This window comes from Poeciliopsis prolifica, unplaced genomic scaffold, assembly GCF_027474105.1.
Source record: "Poeciliopsis prolifica strain line A6 unplaced genomic scaffold, Auburn_PproV2 SCAFFOLD017, whole genome shotgun sequence".
Lineage (NCBI taxonomy): Eukaryota > Metazoa > Chordata > Actinopteri > Cyprinodontiformes > Poeciliidae > Poeciliopsis > Poeciliopsis prolifica.
In genome coordinates, this window is record NW_026562392.1 from 5,357,394 (window position 1) to 5,380,370 (window position 22,977).

Genomic DNA, 22,977 nt, shown 5'->3' on the forward strand with positions numbered 1-22,977 from the left:
CTTGTTCCACTACAGCCAAGTGCTTTACCCTTCAAAGCCACTGGAGAATCAGATGTGAGTCTTCAAAGAATATATTAACAGCTAAAAGTGACATGTGGCAATGTGTTGGAGCGTTTCATACCCAGAAACGAATCACACATCGGAAATAGAAATAGAATGGACTACATTCTGCAGTGTTTGATGCAGCTGCAGGCTGGGTACATTTCAGTGTAAATAAAGCGTGAGCACATGTTTCTTTTTCAGGTTTTCCAGTTTACGTGAATCCAGTTCTGTTTTTTTGGTATCAGCTGAAACCTCAGATATCTGTATCGGTATCAGAGGTGAAAAAAGTGAATCGGCGCATCCCTTTTTCAGTCTGGAGACAAGGTTTCCACTTTTAAACCAACGAACGCAGCTATAAAGTTTACTTTTCCGACGTGTATTATGTCACAAGCACGTCCCTTCAGTCTGCTGTCTTTTATTTGTCTGTCTTATCATCTTTCGTCCCCCACATCATCCTCCGTGGTGGCATTTAGAGGCATATTATGAAAACTTTGCTCGCGTCTCAATGCCTCGTAACCTCAAGAGTAAACATGTCCTCTAACCCTGTGAATAGCAGGGGTCCAAAGTCTCAAAAATCCTTTCTATTTAGGACATGAGGTTTTTATTTCCCCAACTGTCACTGAGGCGTATCAATATAAAAATACTAACATCCTGCAGTGTATGAATCTGAGTGGATTCCATTCCTAATGTGCAAGTGTTCTGCAAATAAAACAAAAACTTGAATCACTTTCCTAAACTGACTGAACAAAACTCTTGGGATGCACTTGTCATAAAACAAATAATCAAAATCACAGCAGAAGAGCAAGACCTTTCGAAACAAAACCACCAAACTAAAATTGCTGCTGAGCGACGTCTTGTCTGCCTGCTGTAGGTCTGTGGGACAGCACATGCAGGTTTCACTGGGAGATGAGTCACCTGGAGAGTGATGTTGCTCGTGTCGATGCCAGAAATCTGCACGTTGGGGCACACCAGGCTGGCCGGGGTCAGCTGGAGGTGGATGCCGTCCAGCGTGGTCAGGCCGTCTGGGAGAGAGACGGTGAGGTCTCCCGCAGCTGAAACACGAACACAGGCACGACTTTACGAGGTTGTAAAGGTTTACAGTGCTCCTCCCTGAGACCGTGAAAGCCTGTTATCAAATTCAATCAATCAAATTTTGTTTGTATAGCACATTTCAGCAGCGGGGCATTTCAAAGTGCTTTACATCATAACAAACACAAACACAGTCATGCAACATAGAACCAACAATCAAAACATGACATTAAGTCAATTTCCATCGTTAAATTTGTAATTGATTACGTTTCAAATACAACTCTACAAAGGTGAGTTTTTAGTCGAGATTTAAAGGAAGTCAGTGTTTCAGCTGTTTTAGTTTTCTGGAAGTTTGATCCAAATTTGTTTTGCATAGAAGCTGAAAGCTGCTTCTCCTCGTTTGGTTCTGGTTCTGGGGTTGCAGAGCAGAACCAGAAGACCAAAGGGGTCTGGAAGGTTGATGCAGCAACAGCAGATCTTTAATGTATCGTGGTGCTAAACCGTTCAGCAATTTATAAACTAACAACAGTATTTTAAAGCGCTATTCTCTGACTTCAAGCTTTTCTCTAGTTCCAAAAAGCTTTTGCTTAGTCAGACATGCGTCCAAGCGGAGGACAAACAGAACAAGAGATCTTTGAAGGCTCTTTGATTAGATTTAGGCTGGAAACATTCAAAAGCTGTGCTGTGAATTGAAAAGATAAGGCAAAGAAAGTGGCGCTCCGTGGTGAAACAGCTTCGTCCTCCTGAGTGTGACATGAATCACACCGTCTGAGTAGCAGCACAGATGCTGCCATAAAACTTCCCACCAACAGAGATAATGATGATCTTTTTCAAGATTTCACCTACACTGCACAAACACAAAATCTTACTGAGTATTTTTGCTCTGGTTTCTAGTCCAAATATCTTACTGCAATTCAAATAAGACTGACTTACAAGTAACGTTCATCAATATTTCAGTTTGTTTTAAGTCGATTATTCCTCATTGTTAAAATAAACGCGGTTACACTGGCAGAATTTTTTCTACTTATGACATGAGGAAAATGTTTTATTGTAAGTGAAATAAAATATGCTAGTAAAAACTTGTTTTTTAAGTATGGCGCTAATTTAAGACAAAACTAACTTCCAAGTTTTCATCGAGATATAAGAGCTTGTTTGAAGTTAATGATTCCTTACCATCAATTTTAAAAGTACTAGTTCCACTGAAAGGTTTTATTCATTTATAACATGGCAAAGATGTGTTATAAAAATAAAAAAAAAATAGAATAAAATCTGCCAGTGGAACGATTATTATTTTTTAAATCAATATAAAGGAATAATTGACTCAAAACAAATCTCTATATTTTGCTGAAAAGGTACTTGCAAGTTAGTTTGGGTTTTTTTCAAGTGTCCTACAAATCAGACTAAAACTACTTGGTAAGATTTGTGTGTTCGCACTGCACCTTTAGAGCATTAATTATGAACCGCATATCACAAAGTAGAGATGTGCAATATAAAAGTGACTCTTCAGGATAATGCAAAATATCATCTCTAGCTAAGATGCTAAGCTTAAATGGATAAAATCAATTCTTTACATCTGCTCTGCAAAGCATTTCCCTTCAACAAGATGCATTTCCTCGTTCGGTTGTTATCAACAACACCCACCTGACATAGAGGCTGGCAGGATGGCCTGGCTTACAAGGCCCGGCTGCAGCAGGTTCTGGTCGAACTGCCCGCTCAAAACCTGACTGGTCGGAAGGTAAATGCTGGGGTCAGAGCTGGGCGTCTGCAGCAGACCCACAGGCTGAAGCGGCTCCGAAGCTGCTGGTTGCTGGCTCTGACCGGGGCCCCCCGTCTGCCCGGTTCCTGAGTCCTGGCTGTGTCTGGAGTGGCCGGCGGAGGCGGAGGAGGAGCGCTTGGATTTGCGGCTGTCGCTGTTGGGCCGGAAGTGGCACTGGATGTGGGTTTTGCGGTGGCCCGAGGTTCTGAAGCGCAGTTCGCAGAAGGGACACTTGAAGGGCTTGGAGCCCGTGTGGAGGCGCATGTGCACCTTCAGGCTGCCCTTCGTGGAGAAGGAGGTGTTGCACATGTGGCAGCTGAAGAGTTTCTGACCTGCCAAAGTAACGCAAATCAAATCGAGTTTGCTTCTTTCAAATCAAACGTCTGTGAAAAGACTTCATTTTTCCTTTGTGTTGCTCACCTTTCGTAAAAGTAGATAATATTTTGCAACTTGAAAATTACAAGAACGACCTTTTGTTTTGGGAGTCTGCTGAAGACAATAGCTTCGGCAGGTTGATGGATTTCTGCTTTCGACTTCAATTTTAAATACAATACAATCCAAACACCAAATACTGCCCAAAGGATGAAGTTATACACCTTCAGCTATTGATTAGCATTAGCGCGTGAGTAAAACACATTATGACAGTCATCCCCATTTCTTTCATTGAAAAGAACTCTTTTAAAATAAAATGTATATTTTTCAGAATAACACTGGCGAAGCTAATCTGTAGCTGTAAAAAGCCTTTGAGAGATGCACCCAGAAATTGATGGTTATTTAAATAACACACACACAAAAAAAAATCATCTACTTGTGGCGTAGTAAAAAAAACATTCTGTCACTGCAAACAGTCAAGATAATTCAAAACTGGATAGAATCAGCCTTTAATTGCTGCATAATTATGTCTCATCGTTTTCAATGCATCGTTCCCCTGCTACGTCCACCTTACTGGTGTTTTACCTGTATGCGTTTTCACATGGCAGTCAAGGGTCGATTTCACTGTAAAACTCTTCCCACATTCGTCACACTTGTAGGGTCTTTCACCCGTGTGGATCCTGATGTGTCTAAATAGGAAAGCAGATTTAGTCACTTGCAGGACAACTTGCTGACAGATACGTTTCAGATGTGCCAAAGCAGAAAAAGAGATAATAGCAAAAAATAAATAAATATATAAATAAAGCAGGTATTTAAAAAAAAACAAAAAAAGTTTTTACTAACTGCCAAGTCTCTGAGTCAAATGAAAATTGAAGGAAAACAGCCTGAAGGCAAGTCTTGATAGAGGAATTTGGGATTTGTCCAAAAACATGAAACAGGCTCTTAAAGTTTTTCATTTTAGCATCAAAATATCTTTGCGATAATTAGAAAATGTGGCGGTAAGGATTATTTACCCACTTCTAAAATTGTTGAGAGAGATCTTTTAACAATATAACTGGTAAAGTAGCTTGATTGATCAAAGAGAGCAAAAAAAATCTTTGAAAACAAACAAAAATACCCCGAAGTGACAGCAAGTAAAAGACAAACCATTTGTCTTTGTGAAATAGCAACAAACATTTGCATTGAAGCCGTTTTAAATTAATTGTTCTGTTTCTTTGACAACAACAGTTTGTTGTAGAGGCACAATTTATTCCATTTAGTTTGTTTATTCATTTGAATAAATGCTAGTTTAACAAAACAACTGTTGATGAGGTTTAAAACAACACTTTACTCCAACAAGGTGATTCCTCAGGAGCCTTAAAATGAAACCCTGAACACCTCTTTTTGGCCATCCCCACAACTTATTCTAGATGAGGTCAAGAGTTTCTAATGGACTTTGACCTTCTCCCTAAAGCTGTATTGTAACTGCTTGTTATGACCAAACATTTACATTTTAGTCATATTTATTCTGCCTAAAATGCCTCCAAAAGGTGTGGCATTTATTCCTGTGTATATGTGCAAATGACATTAAGACTCGCATCACGCACCAAAAACTGTCCATCTCTGAGTTGGATCCATCTTTCTCCCGATTGACGTATTTGCCAGAATTCTCAAGCTATTTGTACCCCGAAATTTGATTGAGGATTCATAAGTTTTAGACTGAAGCACTGGAACGACCAGAAAAGCTTACGTCCTTCTGATTTAACAGAAAAATGCCCAGAAACAGAGGTGCGACCTTTACCTGACGAGGTCGCTGGGCTTCTTGAAGCTCTTGGGGCAGTAACTGCAGCAGTTGGCAAACTTGGGTTCGGTTTCCAGCTCCACCGCTTTGTCCTTGATCTCGCTGATGCGGTCCCTCTCGGCCGCCGACTGGGCGAGGATGCGCTCCGACACGGAGGCCTCCTCTCCGGGATCCTTGGCCAGCTCGGCTGCCTGCTCCTCGGTGAAAGTGATGATCTCTAAACTCCTCCTTTTAGACGTTTTCAGATCTCCGTCCTCGTCGTCGTCGTCGTCTTCCCCGTCTTGAGGCTCGAGACCTATAACTGGCGGACGCACAAAACGTCAGCACAACCTGAAGTTTGAACGTACCTCCCCTTTACTTTAAGGTTTACCTTTGTTTCTTTTCGGTGCAGAATGACAGAAAAAAGGGTGAATGAGAGACAGATGGAGCGCAGCACCGATGTGAAGCTCTTTAATCACACAAACTGAATTTAAATGAGTTGACTGGCATAAAGACTCTGCTGAGAACCGCATAAAAAGGATGCAAATATGGCTCCAAGTATCAAGCGTTCATTCACGTCACATCATTATCAAGATAATAAAGATAAAATTATTATCTTGACCCATGTGGATCAAGATAATAAGAAAAAAGTACACAAAAGTACTTTTTTTTAAAGGTCAAGACAGAGTGATGTGGTCAGCTTGGGCATTATCTCACAGTGCAGCTGACAACGCTGGAAGACAGCTTTGGTAATTTGGCTGACACCATGCACAGCTGAAGCTTAAAGATCTCATGTGGACTCACCCACTTAGCTTCTCAGAGAGCATAATTCACCTCAGTGCATTTCTCAGAAAAGTCCACACAGCCTTACGGGTTTTCTCAGTCGCTTCCATATATTTCTCAGAACAGATCTGAAATTCTCAAAAGCACCTGTCCAATCTTCAAATGGTTGTGTCACCTGTGCACATCGAGAGCGCAGCTTCTTGTTTCTGATGTTCAAAAGCAAAAGCGGGCGCTTTTGAACACCCATGCAAGTCGCTATGTCCGACATTTTCAATTGGCTGTGGCGAGTTAAGGGTCTTTGTTGAATGGTCTTGACCTGCACAACAGGTAAGCATAAGTTTGTGACCCACAATAAGATTCTCGTGGAGTTCCTCCCATCCTACTCCTCAATCGTGCACTTCATTGAAGATCTTTTTTTTCCCTCTGCATGAAAATGGGAAGTATAGGAAAACTGCACTGTAATTCCTACAGCACTGCATGAACAGTTTTCCTTAAGGAGATTGTCTTAAGTTTTTCCTTAGTGCTCTGCAGAGCCATCTTTTCCTTTGTGCGTCACATTGACGAGGTATGTCAACAAATCACAGTAAAATGTGAATTGTGTCCAGTCTCTTGCCATTAATCTGCCACAAATACAATTTACAGTACTTGTCAATAAAAATTTAACCACAGATTAAATCAGAACATCCTTTCAGCGTACCCTGCTATATTGACAGCATGGCTTATCATTTTCACTGCCTAATCTGTATTCAATGAAGCAAGGATTTGTCATTCCGAGCCACTGAGATGTTCACTGACAAATATTTACTTTTTGAAAGATGAAGTAAGGATTCTGAGAACGAGACAAGCTTTTGCAGGTAATCCATGCTGTCCGTTTGAACTGTTTCGAGGGATGCTTTGCAAATGTGGAGGATGATTCAAGGAATGCGCCGAAACTGAGAATATCTGTAATTGATAATCGAGTATTGGGGATAGGAAGAAGTTATGTCGTCCTGTTGTGATCTTGTTGACACGTCTTTGGATTGTATAAAACTGACTGACCGTCGACTCGGGAGCGCAGCTGCGTTGCTGACCTGCCTTTTGTGTTGATTGGTCTCATGGTGATGTTTGTTTTCTAAAGTACTCTAATAATCCTCTGAAAGTTTTACATAACACCTGGATTTATCCTGACATTTACTGAACAACCCTGTTTACTGATGACTTACAATACATGACTTCTAAAGGAATATCCTAGCAAAACATACTCAACTTTAATAGTTTCGGTGACAAGTGAACTCCTTTTTTGTACAACTTTCACACATTAGTCTTTAGAAGACCACTGTGCCATTAGATTTTTTTTTTTTAATTCATCTAGTGTGCCAAGAGAAACGGCTTTGGCATCCATCGCTGTTGTTTTCGCTTGTGCGTCGAATTCACAGGCGTACTAGAAACGCACAAATACAAAGGATCTGGCCACAACATGTAAATAGCGTCAAAGTTCCAAACACTTCAAAATCTACGGAATGAATTAATTCACAGGAATGCATTAAAGTAGTCCCAGCCCTTGTATCTATATTTCTATATTTTATAAATGACATTACATTTTAGTCTTTATGTGACATCAAAAATTACATAGAGTTGAGAAATCCAGATATGGTGTCAACGGCCTTACCTTTTTCTTCCACACCGTGCTCCTTTCTCATATGCCTTTTACAAAACAGACTGGAGCGGAAGCACTCGTTACACATGGAGCATTTGAATGACTTGCTGTGGATAAATGTGTGCCGACTGAGACTTCCATTAGTGGTGAAAGAAGCTTCACAAACGTCACACTTGTACGGTTTCATCCCTGTAAGGCACAGGTGAGAGCAACGCTGAGTATTTTAAGTTTTTCTATGAGGTTCCTGATTTCAGAACAGCCATCTCTGTTCGGTACAGAAACGAAGGTCTTCCCACTTTTAAAAAGAAAGCTCACCTGTGTGTGTGTTGAGGTGGGACTTCAGCACTCCAGCGGAAACAAAACCTCGTCCGCAGAGATGACATGCGTACGGTTTCTCCCCGGTGTGGGATCGGATGTGCTGCTTCAGATGGCTCGACTTTTTGAAAGCTTTGGAGCACCAGCTACATCTGAAGACACGGGAGCATCAGGTTTAGGAAGAATTGTTTGTCATTTCGGGTAATCTTAATGCAACATGGATGAGAACATCGGGGATGTAAATTTAAGACAAGTTCAGCCAGGAGGAATTATCTCCCGTCTCCAGAGCCGGCGGCTGGTAAAACAAAGTCTTTCTTTCTGCTGAAATAAATGTTTGCAAGGAGAGAGCCAGCTATTGGAACAATGAGCAACTATTGAACAGGCGAGAATGAAAACTGCAGAGGCAACAGCTCTTTGTTTTTGCAGCTTTTTTCTATTTGAGGCTATTCACACATCAGATCTGCTGATTTCTGTCTTTCTCATGTTTTATTCATTTTATTCACTGTGAAAATAAAAATTTAAACAGTGGTAAAACTTTCCTAAATTTAAATCTGTATAGTGAAATACAGATTTTTTTTTCTTTTTTTTTTTTACAGTTGGCAAAAATAAGCAAACCAAGTCAATTTCCCGCCCAGTTCCACAGCTGTGATTCCTATTCAAGTATCTTTTCAAGTCTATTGAATGGTGAGTCCTAATTTTGTGGGATCATCAAGTTATGACAAAATTACAAATATATGCAAATATATTTTATCATATGCAGAGAAACACGATCACAAGCAGTTAAATTTTGATTTTACAGTTTTAGAAATTTCCCCAAAGCTTCAAATTTAAGTTGGAAATTTAACACAACACCCAGATATTCGGAATCATCAACTTTTTGGATTTTCTCGTGATCCTCGACACGAACCTGTAGGCTCTCTTTGTGTTGTCTTCATCGTCTTCCTGGTAGTCTGCTGCTTCTGTAGGCAGCTGGAGATCACCTTGACTGCTCTCCTGAAGAAGTCCGTTTGTCTGCAGCGACAAAGAAAAACCAACACATCAACAACCCAATTATAAAATATATCAGATGATATTTCACTGATGTGGGAATCTTTTTGAAACAGTTTAGTCTCCTATGACATTTAGATAAGCAAAAATAGCTTCACTCAAACGTTTCCGTAGCGAAACAATGTAAAGGCTTTTAAAAACATAAGCAATGTTTGTTTTCTTTTTTTTTTTTACAGAATTTGAGTACTCACAACCTCTGAGCTGGGGACGTGGAGCAGGTTTGAAGCATGATAGCTTGAAGACAGAGCCTGGGACTCCAATGTGCTGGAATCCTGCAGCTGCTGGACAGCGGAGAACTGGGGCTGGTTGTAGCTTGGCTCGGGTATGGTGAAGCCTGGGTGTGAGAAGTCGAGAATGTTTATTTTCTGAATAATCGCGTTCTTAGCACAACCACAGTCGTGCTAAGAACTTACACCCTGTTTAATTTGGAACAGTTACATCCTGTTCCAAATTATGCAAATTGGATTAAAGATTACAGATGGCATAAAGATTACATTTTTTGTTGTGCAATTAAATTTATACACAGCATTGCGTGTCAAGGCTCTTTGAATCACTATAATTAATTTCAGAGAGCTGGTTGATTAGTTTGTCTGCTGAGCTCAATTAAAGGAAATCTACTTAAGAAGGATGTTCCACATTATCAAGCAGGCCACAGGTTTCAAGCAATATGGGAAGAGAAAGAATCTCTACTGACGAAAATCATCAGATAGTGTAGGTATTGAAACATTAGATATTTAACAAAAACTGAAGCGTCATCGTACTGTGAAGAGATTTGTGACAGATTCAGAACAAAGATGTGTTTGTACAGATAAAGGCATAATGAGGAAGGTTTCTGTTGGACAAATCCATGGGATTAAGAGAGCAGCTGTAAAAATGCCCTTATAAAGCAGCAAACAGTTATTTGAAGCTGCTGGTGTCTCTGGATCCTCCAGACGCTTGCGGTGCATCAACCTACTATTGGGTCACAGTGGGCCCAGCCTGACATGAAGATTAATTTTCAAACAGACTTGTTCCCTGATGCCTGCTGTGCAACCCTGGATGGTCCAGATGGACACAGTAGTGGATTGGTGGCTTATGACTATAATTGATAGATTACTATTTCTAGGAATCAGGTGTTTGCTTTAAAAAAAACAACAAAAAAAACCCTTTTATGTCTCTTTGGGGTTATTAAATTTTGAAGAGCTGCTAATTTTGAAGCCACATGCAAACTCCAAATGCTGCATGATCCGAGCGCCAGTAAAACCTGGGGGAATAAACCATCTTACCGAATGAGAGTCTGCTGTAAGTGGCTAAATAATGCTGAGTTTCTGCAAGTGACCCAGAGGGCTTCATGTCATCAATAGCAACACTTCAATCACAACACATAACAACACTCCAGCTGTGACGGTAAGGCACCACAGGCTAAAACAGGGTTTGATGTTCAAGAGCCCCTCCTATCCAGATACACAAGACACGTGCTCCTCAAAATCGGATGGCAAACTGGTCCGTATGTCTTTCTCCTTGAGTCAATTAGATCTCCCATCTGTTCTGCTTAGATGAGAAGGTCACACGACATCCTGGGAGAGGGGAAAAGGACAGACCTATCTGCGAAATGTTTGCTGACCGAATGTTAAATTGTTTGTAGCATCAGAACTAGCAGTCTTTTCAGACTGGGCAGGAGTGAATAGTGCTGGTGGGGAGGGTGGCAACTTGGAGACAAAGTGGTGGAAAGAAAATCATATATTTTTGAGTTATGCAAGAGAAGATTGACTAATGAATAATAAGAAACAACTTGCTTCCCAGTTGAAAGTCCAAAATTATGGTAAGATTTATTATAGAAATTGTTATGTCTACCTCTGTCCTAAAAATAGTGAAGCTAAAAAAAAAACAATATTCCATCACCAATGTTATGTCAGGTTATTTTTCTGGCCAAAAAAGCAAATCAGTTCCAGTCTAATTAAATCAAGTGTGTGGTTTAAACATGCCAAGTCATGTTTAAAAAAAAATCTGTATTTCTATAAAGATTGTCAGAAGAGGTTTTACATAAACTCACTATAGTCACAGTCCATACCACTATTAACTTGTTATGCTGATATTACATTTTTAATTTAACTTTAATAATAAGCTTGTCGCCAGTGCTGTAAGCAGATGCGATTCTTGAGCAGTGTCCTTTTGAGACTTACCTGGCTTGGTCAAGGTTTCACAAACCATTTGTTGGACATATGTCAAGTTGATACTTTCTGAATTAAAAATCTGTTTTATTAGTCTTATGTTTGAACTTTTATTAACTGTAAGCCATAAACATGAAAAATAACAGAATAAAGGCATGCAGAATAACACACTACAATTAATGTGTATAAGAATTTTACTTTTTGAACTGAATTATTGTAATAAATTGACTTTTTGATGGTATTCCAGTCTACTAAGGTGTGCCGGTTGAGACGCATCCGGCATGTTTAACAAGTTTCTAGCAAGCAACATGTAAAATAAATAATTTTCAAAACTGTTAAAACCTTCAGGATGAAAAGTCACCGTGAATGACATGAATTACCTTGTGTCAGACTTTGCTGGTTAAAGGTAGGCTGAGGTAGTGTCGGTGTCTCAAACTGACTGATATTCTGTGGCAGAGCATGTTGAGTGGTCACATATGAGTCTGCAAGAGCAAAGATGCAAAAAAAAACAAAAAAACATTTGTTTAGGAAATGATTTAAGGGCCATTTCACACTTTAAATATTGGACTATAAACATTTTCTGACACTGCAGTTGATATGACTGAATGCTATTTGAAACTCCATAAAAAAAGTTCATGGAGCGGTCTCAGTCTTGTTGAAAATAATACATGATTTTCAACATTTCTTATGAATTAACAATTTAAAAATTTTTGCATACATTTTCATATTCAGTATATGATCAGTTTTAAAAAATAAAAGAAAGAAAAATAAAGATTTTTGATGCACTGGAGCAATTTTTTCATTGGTAGCCAGGCAGGAAGTGAAATAGAGGGAGATGAGAAAAACAAAAATTTGTTGTCTAATATTAGCCAATGAGCCTTTTTTAAATAATTCCATATAAATGTCATTTAGAACTATTTCCTATTTCTTTGTTCTTTCTCCAAAAACACATTTTACATCTGCTGTTACCTTCGCCTTGAACTAGTGGCTGGTCGGCCAAAGGGGCATCGAGTGTAACTTGCTGGCCTCCATTCACAACCTCTGCCTGGCCCAGTCCCAGCATGCCTTGCTGCTCTGCTGCAGTAGTGGCAGCCTGCTGAAGAGACTCTGTCTCCATTTCCACCGGCATGTCATGGGTAACGCCCCCTGTTCCCAGCGGATCCTCTCCTGACTGTGGTTGCAGCTGCTGGGCCAGTTCATACCTGATTTCCCAGCACGATAGCAGAAAGTCAGAGCACAACACTCATCCTCAAAAAGGTCACATCACTGCACACAAACAAACAAACAAGCAAAATACCCGCGAGAACCCACAAACCTGTGCGTCTTCATGTGCTTCCTACAGTTGGGTGACGACTTGAACGTCTTCTGGCAGTAGGGGCACATGTAAGGTCGGAGTTCGCTGTGAGTGGTCATGTGGCGCCGCAGGCTCCCACTGGTGGTGAACGTTGTGTCACACACCAGACACTTGTACGCCTTTAGGCCCGAATGTGTTCGGATGTGAGCTTTGAGGACTCCAGAGGAGGCGAAACCTCGACTGCACTGGATGCACTTGTACGGCCTTTCTCCTGTATGAGATCTGGGACAAACAGAGCAAAACGTCAACACAACTATCGTTTCACACATCAATTACACGGTGCGTGGTGGTGGGACTCGGCCAGACAGAGGTTGTGAATGGATGAAACTTTGGAAAACAACCGGATCAGTTGTGCGCAATCGGTTCTCCAGTGCCTCCTCCAAGACGATGCAGTCCAGATGTTATGGCAGTGTACTACTTGGCTGACATTAGTCAAATTCCATTACTATTTAACGAGGTGGCATTTCCAGTTAATAGGTGATCTGAAAAAAATAGACTCTTGGTGTAGGGATTAATCTTCTGCTTGAGACACAAACCCCATTAATCCAGTTCTCCTAAAATAACTTTTGCTTTGTTTTCATTCGTTCCTACTTTTAGGCATTCTACATTACAGAGTGGATTTTTGAAAAATGTTTCGCTGTGGTGATGTGCCCTTTTAAATTAGTATTTAAAAGGGCCTTTATTTAGTATTATTAATCCAGGTTCAATTAGGCTCTAATATCATGGAGCAACCTCTCCGTTAGCATGATGCTAGCTGAGAAGGGCCTACAGTTTTTTTAAAACTCTTCCACCAAGCCTCCAGGCAACCAGGGATTTATTCTTGCGGATATGTCTAAGCTGCTCCAGAAGGATCTGAGTCGTATCAGATGAAAATGATCACATACAGACACGGAAAGCCCACGAGGGAGCAGATCCGCACAACACTGACAGCTGTAGAATAACAAAAAGCTCTGCTTAAAATCAAAGCGGATGCGTTGTCAAGATAGTGTTGCCACGGGAACAGCAACGACATCAAAAACCATAAATAGCTTTGTTGTGTCAGGACACTTTTTTTTTTTAAACGAGAGGCAAGAAAAGGTTTGTCATGATCCTTCCAGTATCTTTCACAGCGACCAAAGTGATACAGAGCTGGAAAAAAGTTGTGCTTTTTTTTTAACGGTTACATTGTTCAGATCTTCTAAAATATGTTTATATAAGGCAAATATAAGATGCTGAGCAAATAGAAGAAGGTTTTTAAAAGACGCTTTAATTTACTGAAAAAGAAACATCAACCCAAACAAACCTTTTCCTGAGTCTTTTTCATGTAGAAATGTCTTTTTATCATATTTTTTTCATTTTTCACATAGAATCGTAAACTTTCTCTATGACACTGCCTTCATAAAGTTATCACAACAACGTTTGTCCACTGATGCCATTTAGAAAATGGACTGAGAAACAGCTTATAAAATAAGCTCAGTAGATTCGCAGATCCACCAGGTGTTTGCTAATTGTTGCTGCCGCTAGTCTGAAGGAGCTGTGTATGCGAACATGCATGAAATAATCAAAACAAGACTCCATGTATGTTTTTGAAGAGTGAATAACAATATAACATAATATAAAACTGTCCAGAAATTTTTTTTGATTTTATATAATGACCCCCACGCTACCTGAGAATTTTCATTTCAATTCTAAGTTAAAAAAAAGAAAATATAATGGGGCATCCATGCTTTTGGAAGGCGCTGTGTTAAGGGTTTTAGGTTAAAACAAACTTCAAGAAGATGGAAGACACAAACAGAAAGACTAAATTGGAGAGAATCACCAGTTTACTTCAAATATGTTTGTTTTTTTCTTTTGGGGAACAGAGAGGGGAGACTTTCTTTACAAAACATTAAGTAAATCCTATCTGCTTCTCCACCATCTACTAGCAGACAATTTTGTTTCCATCGTCAACATCAATTTGTTCTCCTTCTCCTTGGTGTTGTCATACCGCTCCACCCAAATTTGTCACCTCTATCCCCATCCCATTTCACTCTGCTCTATCTCGCTGGATCCCCTCCAATTTTGTTCAGAAATTCATGGCATCATCCTGCCAATGCTGAGAGAATCTCAACACAATAAAATTGAAAACAATACCTGACATGTTGTTTTAGATGGCTTGACTTCTTGTACGCCTTGCTGCAGTACTGGCACTTGTACGGTCTGTCGTTGCCCACAACTTCCAGGAACTGCTGAAAAGCAAGGCGGGGATTCTGGGAGGGGACGAGGCCTGGTCAAACAAATTAACACAAAACCTTCAAGTCTTCCACGTGAAGGTGCAATGGTGAGCTTCCACACATTTATGACCGGCAATATTCACAAAGTGTCCGCACCGTAATCCGTGATGAGGATGGGTTCCTGCAAGGGGATGTCGGGCAGAGGTAAGATGTTCTTGGAGGCTTTGGCTTTGTTGGCTTTCCGTTGAAATCTGTTCTTCTTTTGCTGCAGGCTTTTGAAGTGCGACGCAATATGCGTCTTCCTGTGACCGGATGTGCGAAAGATCTTGTCACAGTGAGGGCAGGAGAAAGGACGTACACCTGAGGACACGGAGTGCAAAAGTAGTCACGTAACATAAAGACCCACAGACAAACTTTAGTTATTAACCTGAAATAATAACAATAATAGACACAAGGTCTCTGCAGGGTCTCTGCAGGGTCTCTGCAGGGTCCACCCAGTCCGAATTAAAACTTTCTAAAACCTTTTCTAGATTTTAATGGTGCGCAGACACCCTGAAAAAATGTACAAATTTGATAAATGTCTACTGACACAAATGGAAATAGACATTCGTGTTACATCACCAGAAAATATGAAAAACACAAAACAAACACAAAGGCACACATTGAAAGTCCGGATTTATCAACTCATACCCAAGGTTTCCACACATGCTTGAACTAAATATGATCTATAGCCTTTAGACGGTATTCAGTTAAATAAAAGCCTTAGCATTGGCTTCAAGTGTGACCACTTCATGAGGCAGGCCGCCATCCTCACCTGTGTGCAGCCGCATGTGCACTTTCATGCTGCCTGAAGTGGAGAAGCGCTTCAGACAGCACTGACACTCGAAAGCCTTGATGCCTGTGTGTGTCTTCATGTGCGCCGTGAGGGTACTCTTCACTGCGAAAGCTCTGAAACACTGTTTGCACTTGAAGGGTTTCTCGTGGGTGTGAATGCGAATGTGCCGGACGAGGTCGCTGGGTTTCTTGAACTCTTTGGTGCAGTAAGGACAGCCGTGCCAGCGCACACCGTCCTCTTCCCTGATCGAGCCTGTAGGGAAGCAAACGACTGAATCAGGCCTTCAATGATATTCAGGCTAAATGAACTGTTCCACATTTTGTCATGTTGCAACCGCACCTTTCACTGTTTTCCTGGCTTCCCACCTTACGGGTGCAATCTCACCTGATAGGCTTGTAGTTTCAGTTCAATTGGGGGCCAAACTCAACATTTGCTACATTTTCAGTTGGTGTGGTTAATTTCACACTGTGTGAAATGACCCAAACCCTTTGAAAAACTTGTTCCCCTCCTCACCAGTGATGGCGCTGCACCAAGACCCACTGAAGGAAACATCTGAAGGAGACACTTCCTTCTTCACACAATGTAAACAAAAATGAAATGTTGTGAGACCTTAGTGGTTGTACGTTTTCTTTTTGGTCTTTAGCAAAAGACCACGAGCCATTTACCCCGCTAACGTTAGACTTTCACGTTTGTTTGATTGTATTTACCCACAATACCCTGCACTATTGTCTGATTCCCGCTTCGGGAGCGGTCTTTGGCCCACTAAGCAATTGCATAAGCTTTCAAACCGTGCTAAAGTTCCCTGCAGCTGAACCGAGACCTCGACCTTTAGGCAGATTAGAGTAGACTGCTGCGGGAATCCTTTTTCCTTAGCAAGGACAAGAAAGCTGGCTAGAGCTGATGTGAAGATGAACGGAGCTAAATCCAAGGACATCCTGGAAGAAGAAAAAAAACTAAGTACCCTAAATACGCGACTGTACGTGTATTTCCAGCTGTTTCATGTCATACGTGAGATGAATTGTTGGCTATGAAAGCTTTGAAGACCTCTGACAGTAGCTCTCACAATTTAATAAATCTCATCTCACCCCCTCCACTCTCACTCCAGCCTACCTGGCATTTGTATAGGCTTCTTAAAAATGCTCCTCCTCTTCTCCCTTAGTGATTTGTCTGGGAACTCCACTTTCTTGCTCTCTGAAGCGGTGCCCTCTGTGCTCAGATTCTGAGACTCTCCGGATGGGGTGTCACTCTGCGGCTGGACGACACTCAGACCGCTGTTCTCCAAAGCTTGCTGCAAACACCGAACAAGCACCCCGCAAAAACCCAGCTTAAAAAGCAGTCATAAGAAAAAGGTAGAAGAGAAACTGGAAACAAAGAGAAAAAGCTACAATCCACAACGTCAAAGTGGAGAATTCTTATCATTTCTTCATTCGTTTTTGGATATGGTTTGCAAAAGTGGAACATATCCAGGCATGAAAATGAAGCCCTGATCTCAATACAAAGCTCAGTAATAATTGCATCCAATTACATTGTCATGCATGGGTCCTATTAACTCTACAGCTGCAGCCCTGGATGAAGCTTTCTGCAGGAAATTCATTATGTGCTTCCCATCTCCACTATATGATTGAAGTTTCCCCTATGGAGAGAAACCCTGCCGTCCAATCACTACAGAAAAGCACACTGAATTATCTTATAATTCAAGGTGCTTTGTTACGATAAAGCATACAATGATATACATAATATGTTTTTACACCAGGCCCTTCCATTTTTTAATTGTTATCCTGAATTTGTGGCTGTCATTCACTCACCTGCAGGATGTCCTGGTTGATTGCAGTTTCCATGGCAATAGCTGGCTCCGGAGGCTGAGGTTGAGCCGTCTCCCCACTGACCTGCTCCGACAGCTCCAAGAGCTGCTGGATGACATCTGTCACCCCCTCGCCACCCTCCGACCCCCCGGCAGCCTGACTTGTTGTCTCTGCCTCCTGCAGTCAGGTGAAATAGAGGGGGAATAAGAGTGAAAAGAGAAAAAGAAGAAAAAAAAAGGAATGAGCAGCGTGACGAAAGGACCGAGAGAGGCCAGAGTGTGATGGCTGACTAAGTTTTATTAAGGAACCCCCGGAGCATAAAATGAGCCGAAGATCGGGAATTACTGAGCAGAATGCCAATGTCTGAATCACTGGCGCGCAAACACAGGTGACAAAATAAACACCAGACTGTAGTTAAATCTAAATAAACAAATTTAATTTGTGGTAGCTAAACTACCACAAATTAAATGATGTCAGTTAAACTGACATCATTTAACTGCAAATGCTACTGATGAGCATTTGTTTTGGCTGTATTTTCACAGAATGCTCTGCCCTACCGTCCAGTTTCCATGTTTGGAGCAGCCTCCAGTTCACTTGGCATTGACATAAACATGTGAACCACACCGCAGTTCGCTTTAACTAGAGACCTAGGTGGTCCAGCGTGGTCCGCGTCAGAGTTTGACTGCGCATTCACACCTCCCCAAGTGAACTGAACTATATAGGCAAACAGACTAGAGTTCTATTAACAGGGCTAGTATAAATGCACCCTGATATGAAACCTGTTTGGTCCCAAAAGATTGTGTCTAGAAAAGCTGCTCAAAATATTGACAACACTTCATCTAAGATGAACATTTACTTTAAAAATATAGTGGAACTGACCCATATAGTGCAATTCATTCCCTCTGAGAAGATATAGATTTATATTTTGGACTAATGCAAGCAACTCTACATTTTTACCTCCAGGCAGAGTTTATTATCTGATAGACACTAAATGAAAAGGTTTTAACTTGTATTTTCTTCATATGGCTCTCTTACCGAAGTGCTGGACGGCACCTCGATCACAGAGATGTGCATCTTGCTGATATGGGCATTCAGGCTCCCCAGCTTCTTGAATACACAGCTGCAGTCCATGCACGGGAACAGAGGTACCCCTTTGGTCTGTGGGATAAAAGGAATACACGTGTACGCTGTTACTGCTTGCGAATGGCTATTTCTTTCTGTGACTTATTGTGATGCACTTCAAAGGAAAATGTCTGATTATGGGAGCTCTAAATGGAGACCCGAAGTCTAAACATATCAGGTCTGTTGATGGAATGTGAATGGGAAAATATTTGAAACCCAGCGAGTTTTACGTTGCTGCTTTCACACTTTAATCCTGAAGGAAGGCTAATATTAAGTTCTCCAGGTGAACAGAGAAATCAGCACTTCACCACAATTGGACGGACTGTTTAAAAAAGGAAAATCTAATTGTTTCTTGATCAGTGCATGCTCCATATATAACTCCTGACACATGCTAACGACACGGTATGGAAGTTGTTAATGCAAGAAGTTGGTTCAGATAGCTGATATTAGAGAAAGCAAAGAGAAGAAGAAGAGAAGAAGGAAGAAGGCAACGTGTCAAACAACCAACTATCAGAATGCAAATATGAAATATGTCTGGGGTTCAATCAGATTTCAAGAGAGTGATAGAAAGCAAGACTTGGAGTAGATATTAGGAGACCTAAATGGAATACACAAAAGTTGTTCTACTGGATACTTTTGGGTTTTTAGTAAGTAACACAGAGGTACGTCAAACAACTACATTCTTATATCTGATTTTACACAGAGACTGCTCTACTAACTGTGCTAACCATGCTAATCAGCAATGCAACATCGCCTTTCTTGTCTTTCAAGAAAGGCGACGTTTAAAGAGGTTAGATGAGGCCTTCTGGTCAACTGTTAATCAAAAGTGAAGGCTGCTGTGAGAATCCATTCATTATGGCATCTCTAGGGAAATACTCTAGGAAGGTACCCGAGCTATAGCAACAGTGACGTGTCAGATTTAATGTTTACAGAAAAGGAAAACTACATTTCTGCAAGGACAAAACTTATCTGCTTTAGTTTTCTACTTTGCCAAGAGTTCTTTTACGTGCATTGTGGGCAGTGTGCAGTACGGCTCAGTCAATCACTAAATCTGCACTACGAGGGAAACAAAACTGAAATTTAAAAAAATTGTTTCAAGCAAAAAAAAAAAATAATAAAACTAGTTGTTTTTTTTATTGGTGTCTTTAGCTGTTTCTAAGGCTCCGCCTTCCAGTTGTAAAATCCAAAATCAGCAAGTAAGGCGCGCTGGTGAAGTAAGACAGAGAAAATTACTTTTGAATGGAAGCACTTTTCAAACTCGACATCAACACCTGAAATGATGAGTAACTGACAGGCTTTGTGAAAATAAGTGTATTTTTAGAGAGAAAACTGTTGAGCACACCACTCTGAAACAGGGGTTGATTGCTTTTTTGTGATGATCGCGACGGAAAACATCCATGAGAGCGAACAGATTGCTCTCAGAAGACGGGAAAGTTTTCTGAAGCAAAGTGGCTGCACTCTGGAAACCAAAAGGAAGTTGTCGGAGAGTGTGAAGCTACGAGTGGGCAGAGGGACTCGGCAAGGTGTTATCACCGACTTGATTGTGGGTTAGCGGCTTTAGGTTAAGACCGTGCGAAAATATAAAACAAATACTTTTAACGAGCATGGCCAGGCGCAGGAAGAGCATTTGTCAAAAAGGGTTGGAAAAAAAAAAAAAACAAGGAAGAAGGCAACGTGTCAAACAACCAACTATCAATGTCTAAAAAGGTTTTTTTTTTTCTATTTTCACCGATCCAATGAATTCAGATGCTGAGAAAACAATAGATTAAGTACGAAATAAATGTTCCATAAGAAATGTTTTTGTTCTGAGAAGCAAAACATAAAATTGTGCTGAATAAATTTTTGGTTTCACTGTGTAATAGTTCAATAAGAAACATACTGAATGGCCAACACAGAGAGGCAGATATATTGCTTTATTACTAGAGGTATGATGAGCTTGCCATAAAAGAAGCCTTCATTTAATCTGGGCGCTCTATAGTTTCAAGCTCATAATATGAGTCCTGCGTACAGCACCATAAATTTGTCCCACTAAATTTATGATTTATTTTTACTTTTTTGTCACACTTTAGTGTTCATAACGGAATAAATACAAAAAAGCTGTGATAATTTCCCTGTACTAAGGGAAGAAGCTATCCAAACCAACTGGGCTGGATGCAAAATATGATGCTCCTTAAATGTGATTAACCAAATTTACTAGGGTTAGCAATCAACTATTATATCGCTTTTTCTGGCAATCGTAAATGGAAATGCTAAAAAAATAAAAGTACTTCAATTCCTCTTTTAAATAGGACAATAAATATTTTATTGCCTGAAATGCAATAGCAAAACTTTCCCTTCATTTGTACCAGAGGATGCAACTGCAGCTAAATATCAATTACTACACTGGGTGACAATTAATACAATATTCCAGCCCTAAAATTTTTGAGGAAAACTTGATTTAATTTAGTTCACTATCCTATCAGACCAGTAAAGAAATCCCTTAAATACAGACTGATGCAAGAGATGTAATTACAGCACTATCACATCCCTCCGTGAGGGTGGGATGACTCAGGTGAAGAGTAAACAGGAAACACATTATCTGCATAATGGATTTCTTATTCCTTTACAGATGGAACCCCTGCAGTTCTGGTGAAAAAGCTTCTGAGCTCTTGTTTCACGTGTGAAAATATTACTGCCTCGACATTCCTGGAAGAACCAGCAGCACTTAATCAAATGCACACAGGAAGCCGTTTCCAGGGCTCTCAATATGGCTCCTAAGGCAAGAAAAACACCTGCATCCAATTTATCAATGAGACCAGCAAATCGTAAACCACAAACTCTCTCTGAAACAAGAGAGCTGAAGCACTCTTGTGGAAATTGCATGTGTTATTTAAATGGCCCTGCTGTTTTGCCTTCTTGAAATAATTCACTCACCTTGGCCTGTTATTATCTGTTACTATGGGAAAAATACATTGTCGGCAGTATTTGTGAAAATAAGTGTATTTTTAGAGAGAAATGCAGTTTCTAACTTTGCTGAAGAGCACTCAGATATTGTTTTTTTTCTTCTCTTCTATCTATCAATCAATCAATCAATCATTCAATCAAATTTTATTTGTATGGCACATTTCAGCAGCAAGGCATTTCAAAGTGCTTTACATCATAACACAAAAACACAAAGTTGGGGGTTCTTACCTTTGCATCCACTTTCTCTTAAGTGTAACTCATACGTAGAACCAAAACTGAATATGTAGAATAGTGAGCCTTTATGCTGTCTGTTAGGTGTCCATAATGTTGTTGGTAAAAAAAAAATAAATGGATGGACGGACAGTCAGACAGCAAGTCTCTGCATGACAGATAAGCTTGTGCAGAAGAATAACCTTAATGCACCTAAACATTTTACAATTATTGCCATATGATCTCTCAAGTCTGGTGGGTGGCCACTGTTTAATGTGCTGATGTCAGAGTTTGATTTTTTGTATTAAGCTGTTTTTAAATGTCTCGGCTTGTGATTCTATTTTATGTTTTGTAACATTTTTCGTAACATCAGACATACTCCTGGTTATTACTAGTATGCTCTACAAGCCTAAACACAAAGTGAAATTTGAAAGTCGGTGTGACGCTGGGCGTCCTTAAATTTGTCTTCTCAAATTTCTATCTTTTCCTCAAATGTATGAAGCACAGTTTAAAGAGCAAAAGCATCCATTCGCAGAAAATAACAACACGCACTTCAGATTTCCGCATCAGTCATCACACAACACTGAAGCTTGGTGTTACCTTTTAGGTAAAATATGTTATTTCTGATCGACAGATGGAGACCATCGTGGTGCTTCACACTGACACTGACATGAAACGGAACCTATTCGGACTCTGGCATCGACCACTAACAACGCCGAGAATCTTCGATCAAAGTGGGGAAAACATTCTCACGGGCTGGTTCTGCTCTTCCGGGGCGACAAGGATAGACTTTGACTCCTCTTTTGATCTCCTAACCCCCGCTCTGCTTTCCAAGGAAAAGCTGACAGATCATCAAAGTTCAGAAAAATCTAGCTTGCATTTTATCATGCTTGGTTTAAAGAATAAAAATGCAGGAGGAAGAAGCATAACTTCCTTTTCACTCTTTGAACTTAACAATAAAGAGAATGTGTTGCACTGCAAACACATAAAAGTAAAAAGCTGCAGACCTGAAGGCAGACACTTTACTTTGTGTGTTAGAAGATCTTCCTAAACAGTCATAAACACAATTATTTTCTGATACACAGTCAGGGTGCAACTTTTATGTCTTTGTTGCACTAAATAAAACCAAGAAAACATTGGTACACAGCACAATGGCGTACTTTAATCTGACGGTTTAAATTGGTAGCTTTTACGGGTATATCTTTTTAAAAAAACGACAAAAACAGATGAAAAAAAAGAGGATGAAGTGAATAGGTTCAGTTTCACGTAGGAAGTGGGTCCTGTGGCGTTACCTCAGAATGAACCCTCTGAACGTGAGAGTGCAGGTTGCCCTTCTGGGAGAAGGATGCTGGGCAGAACATGCACATGTGAGGCTTCTCTCCCGTGTGTTTCACCATGTGAGTCTGCAGCACCACCTTCTGGTTGAAAGCCTTGTTGCAATGGATGCACTTGTAGGGTCTTTCACCTGAAAATCAGAAGACAATCCGTTCAGACAGAAAATAATTTCCATCAGTATAATCATTTCTGACGCAAAAGGAACAACGATGGCAAAACTGGCATCTCTTCATGGGGAAAAAAAAAGAAATCTGAGCTCAAGCCTCTGCAGAAATCCCAAAGCAGCTCCAGACCT

The 22,977-nt window shown here is 40.5% G+C and overlaps 1 protein-coding gene across 2 annotated transcripts in view; it reads right to left on the reverse strand.

Moving 5' to 3' along the window:
• The window catches only part of LOC129367582 (zinc finger protein 236-like), a 47,328-nt gene that overhangs the window by 13,327 nt on the left and 11,024 nt on the right, over positions 1-22,977 (reverse strand). The window contains exons 6-23 of one of the 2 annotated variants that reach the window (XM_055042125.1): positions 22,640-22,812; positions 18,108-18,230; positions 17,076-17,249; positions 16,381-16,558; positions 15,250-15,522; positions 14,592-14,795; positions 14,356-14,488; positions 12,205-12,465; positions 11,859-12,091; positions 11,270-11,371; positions 8,934-9,073; positions 8,600-8,703; positions 7,693-7,844; positions 7,390-7,566; positions 4,980-5,280; positions 3,785-3,888; positions 2,713-3,159; positions 958-1,094 (exon numbers count right to left, since the gene is read on the reverse strand). In XM_055042125.1, coding sequence (XP_054898100.1) covers positions 958-1,094; positions 2,713-3,159; positions 3,785-3,888; positions 4,980-5,280; positions 7,390-7,566; positions 7,693-7,844; positions 8,600-8,703; positions 8,934-9,073; positions 11,270-11,371; positions 11,859-12,091; positions 12,205-12,465; positions 14,356-14,488; positions 14,592-14,795; positions 15,250-15,522; positions 16,381-16,558; positions 17,076-17,249; positions 18,108-18,230; positions 22,640-22,812 — 3,416 coding nt within the window. Of the gene's footprint in view, positions 1-957; positions 1,095-2,712; positions 3,160-3,784; positions 3,889-4,979; positions 5,281-7,389; positions 7,567-7,692; positions 7,845-8,599; positions 8,704-8,930; positions 9,074-11,269; positions 11,372-11,858; positions 12,092-12,204; positions 12,466-14,355; positions 14,489-14,591; positions 14,796-15,249; positions 15,523-16,380; positions 16,559-17,075; positions 17,250-18,107; positions 18,231-22,639; positions 22,813-22,977 lie in introns of both variants that reach the window. The other variant, XM_055042124.1, reaches the window with a different exon arrangement.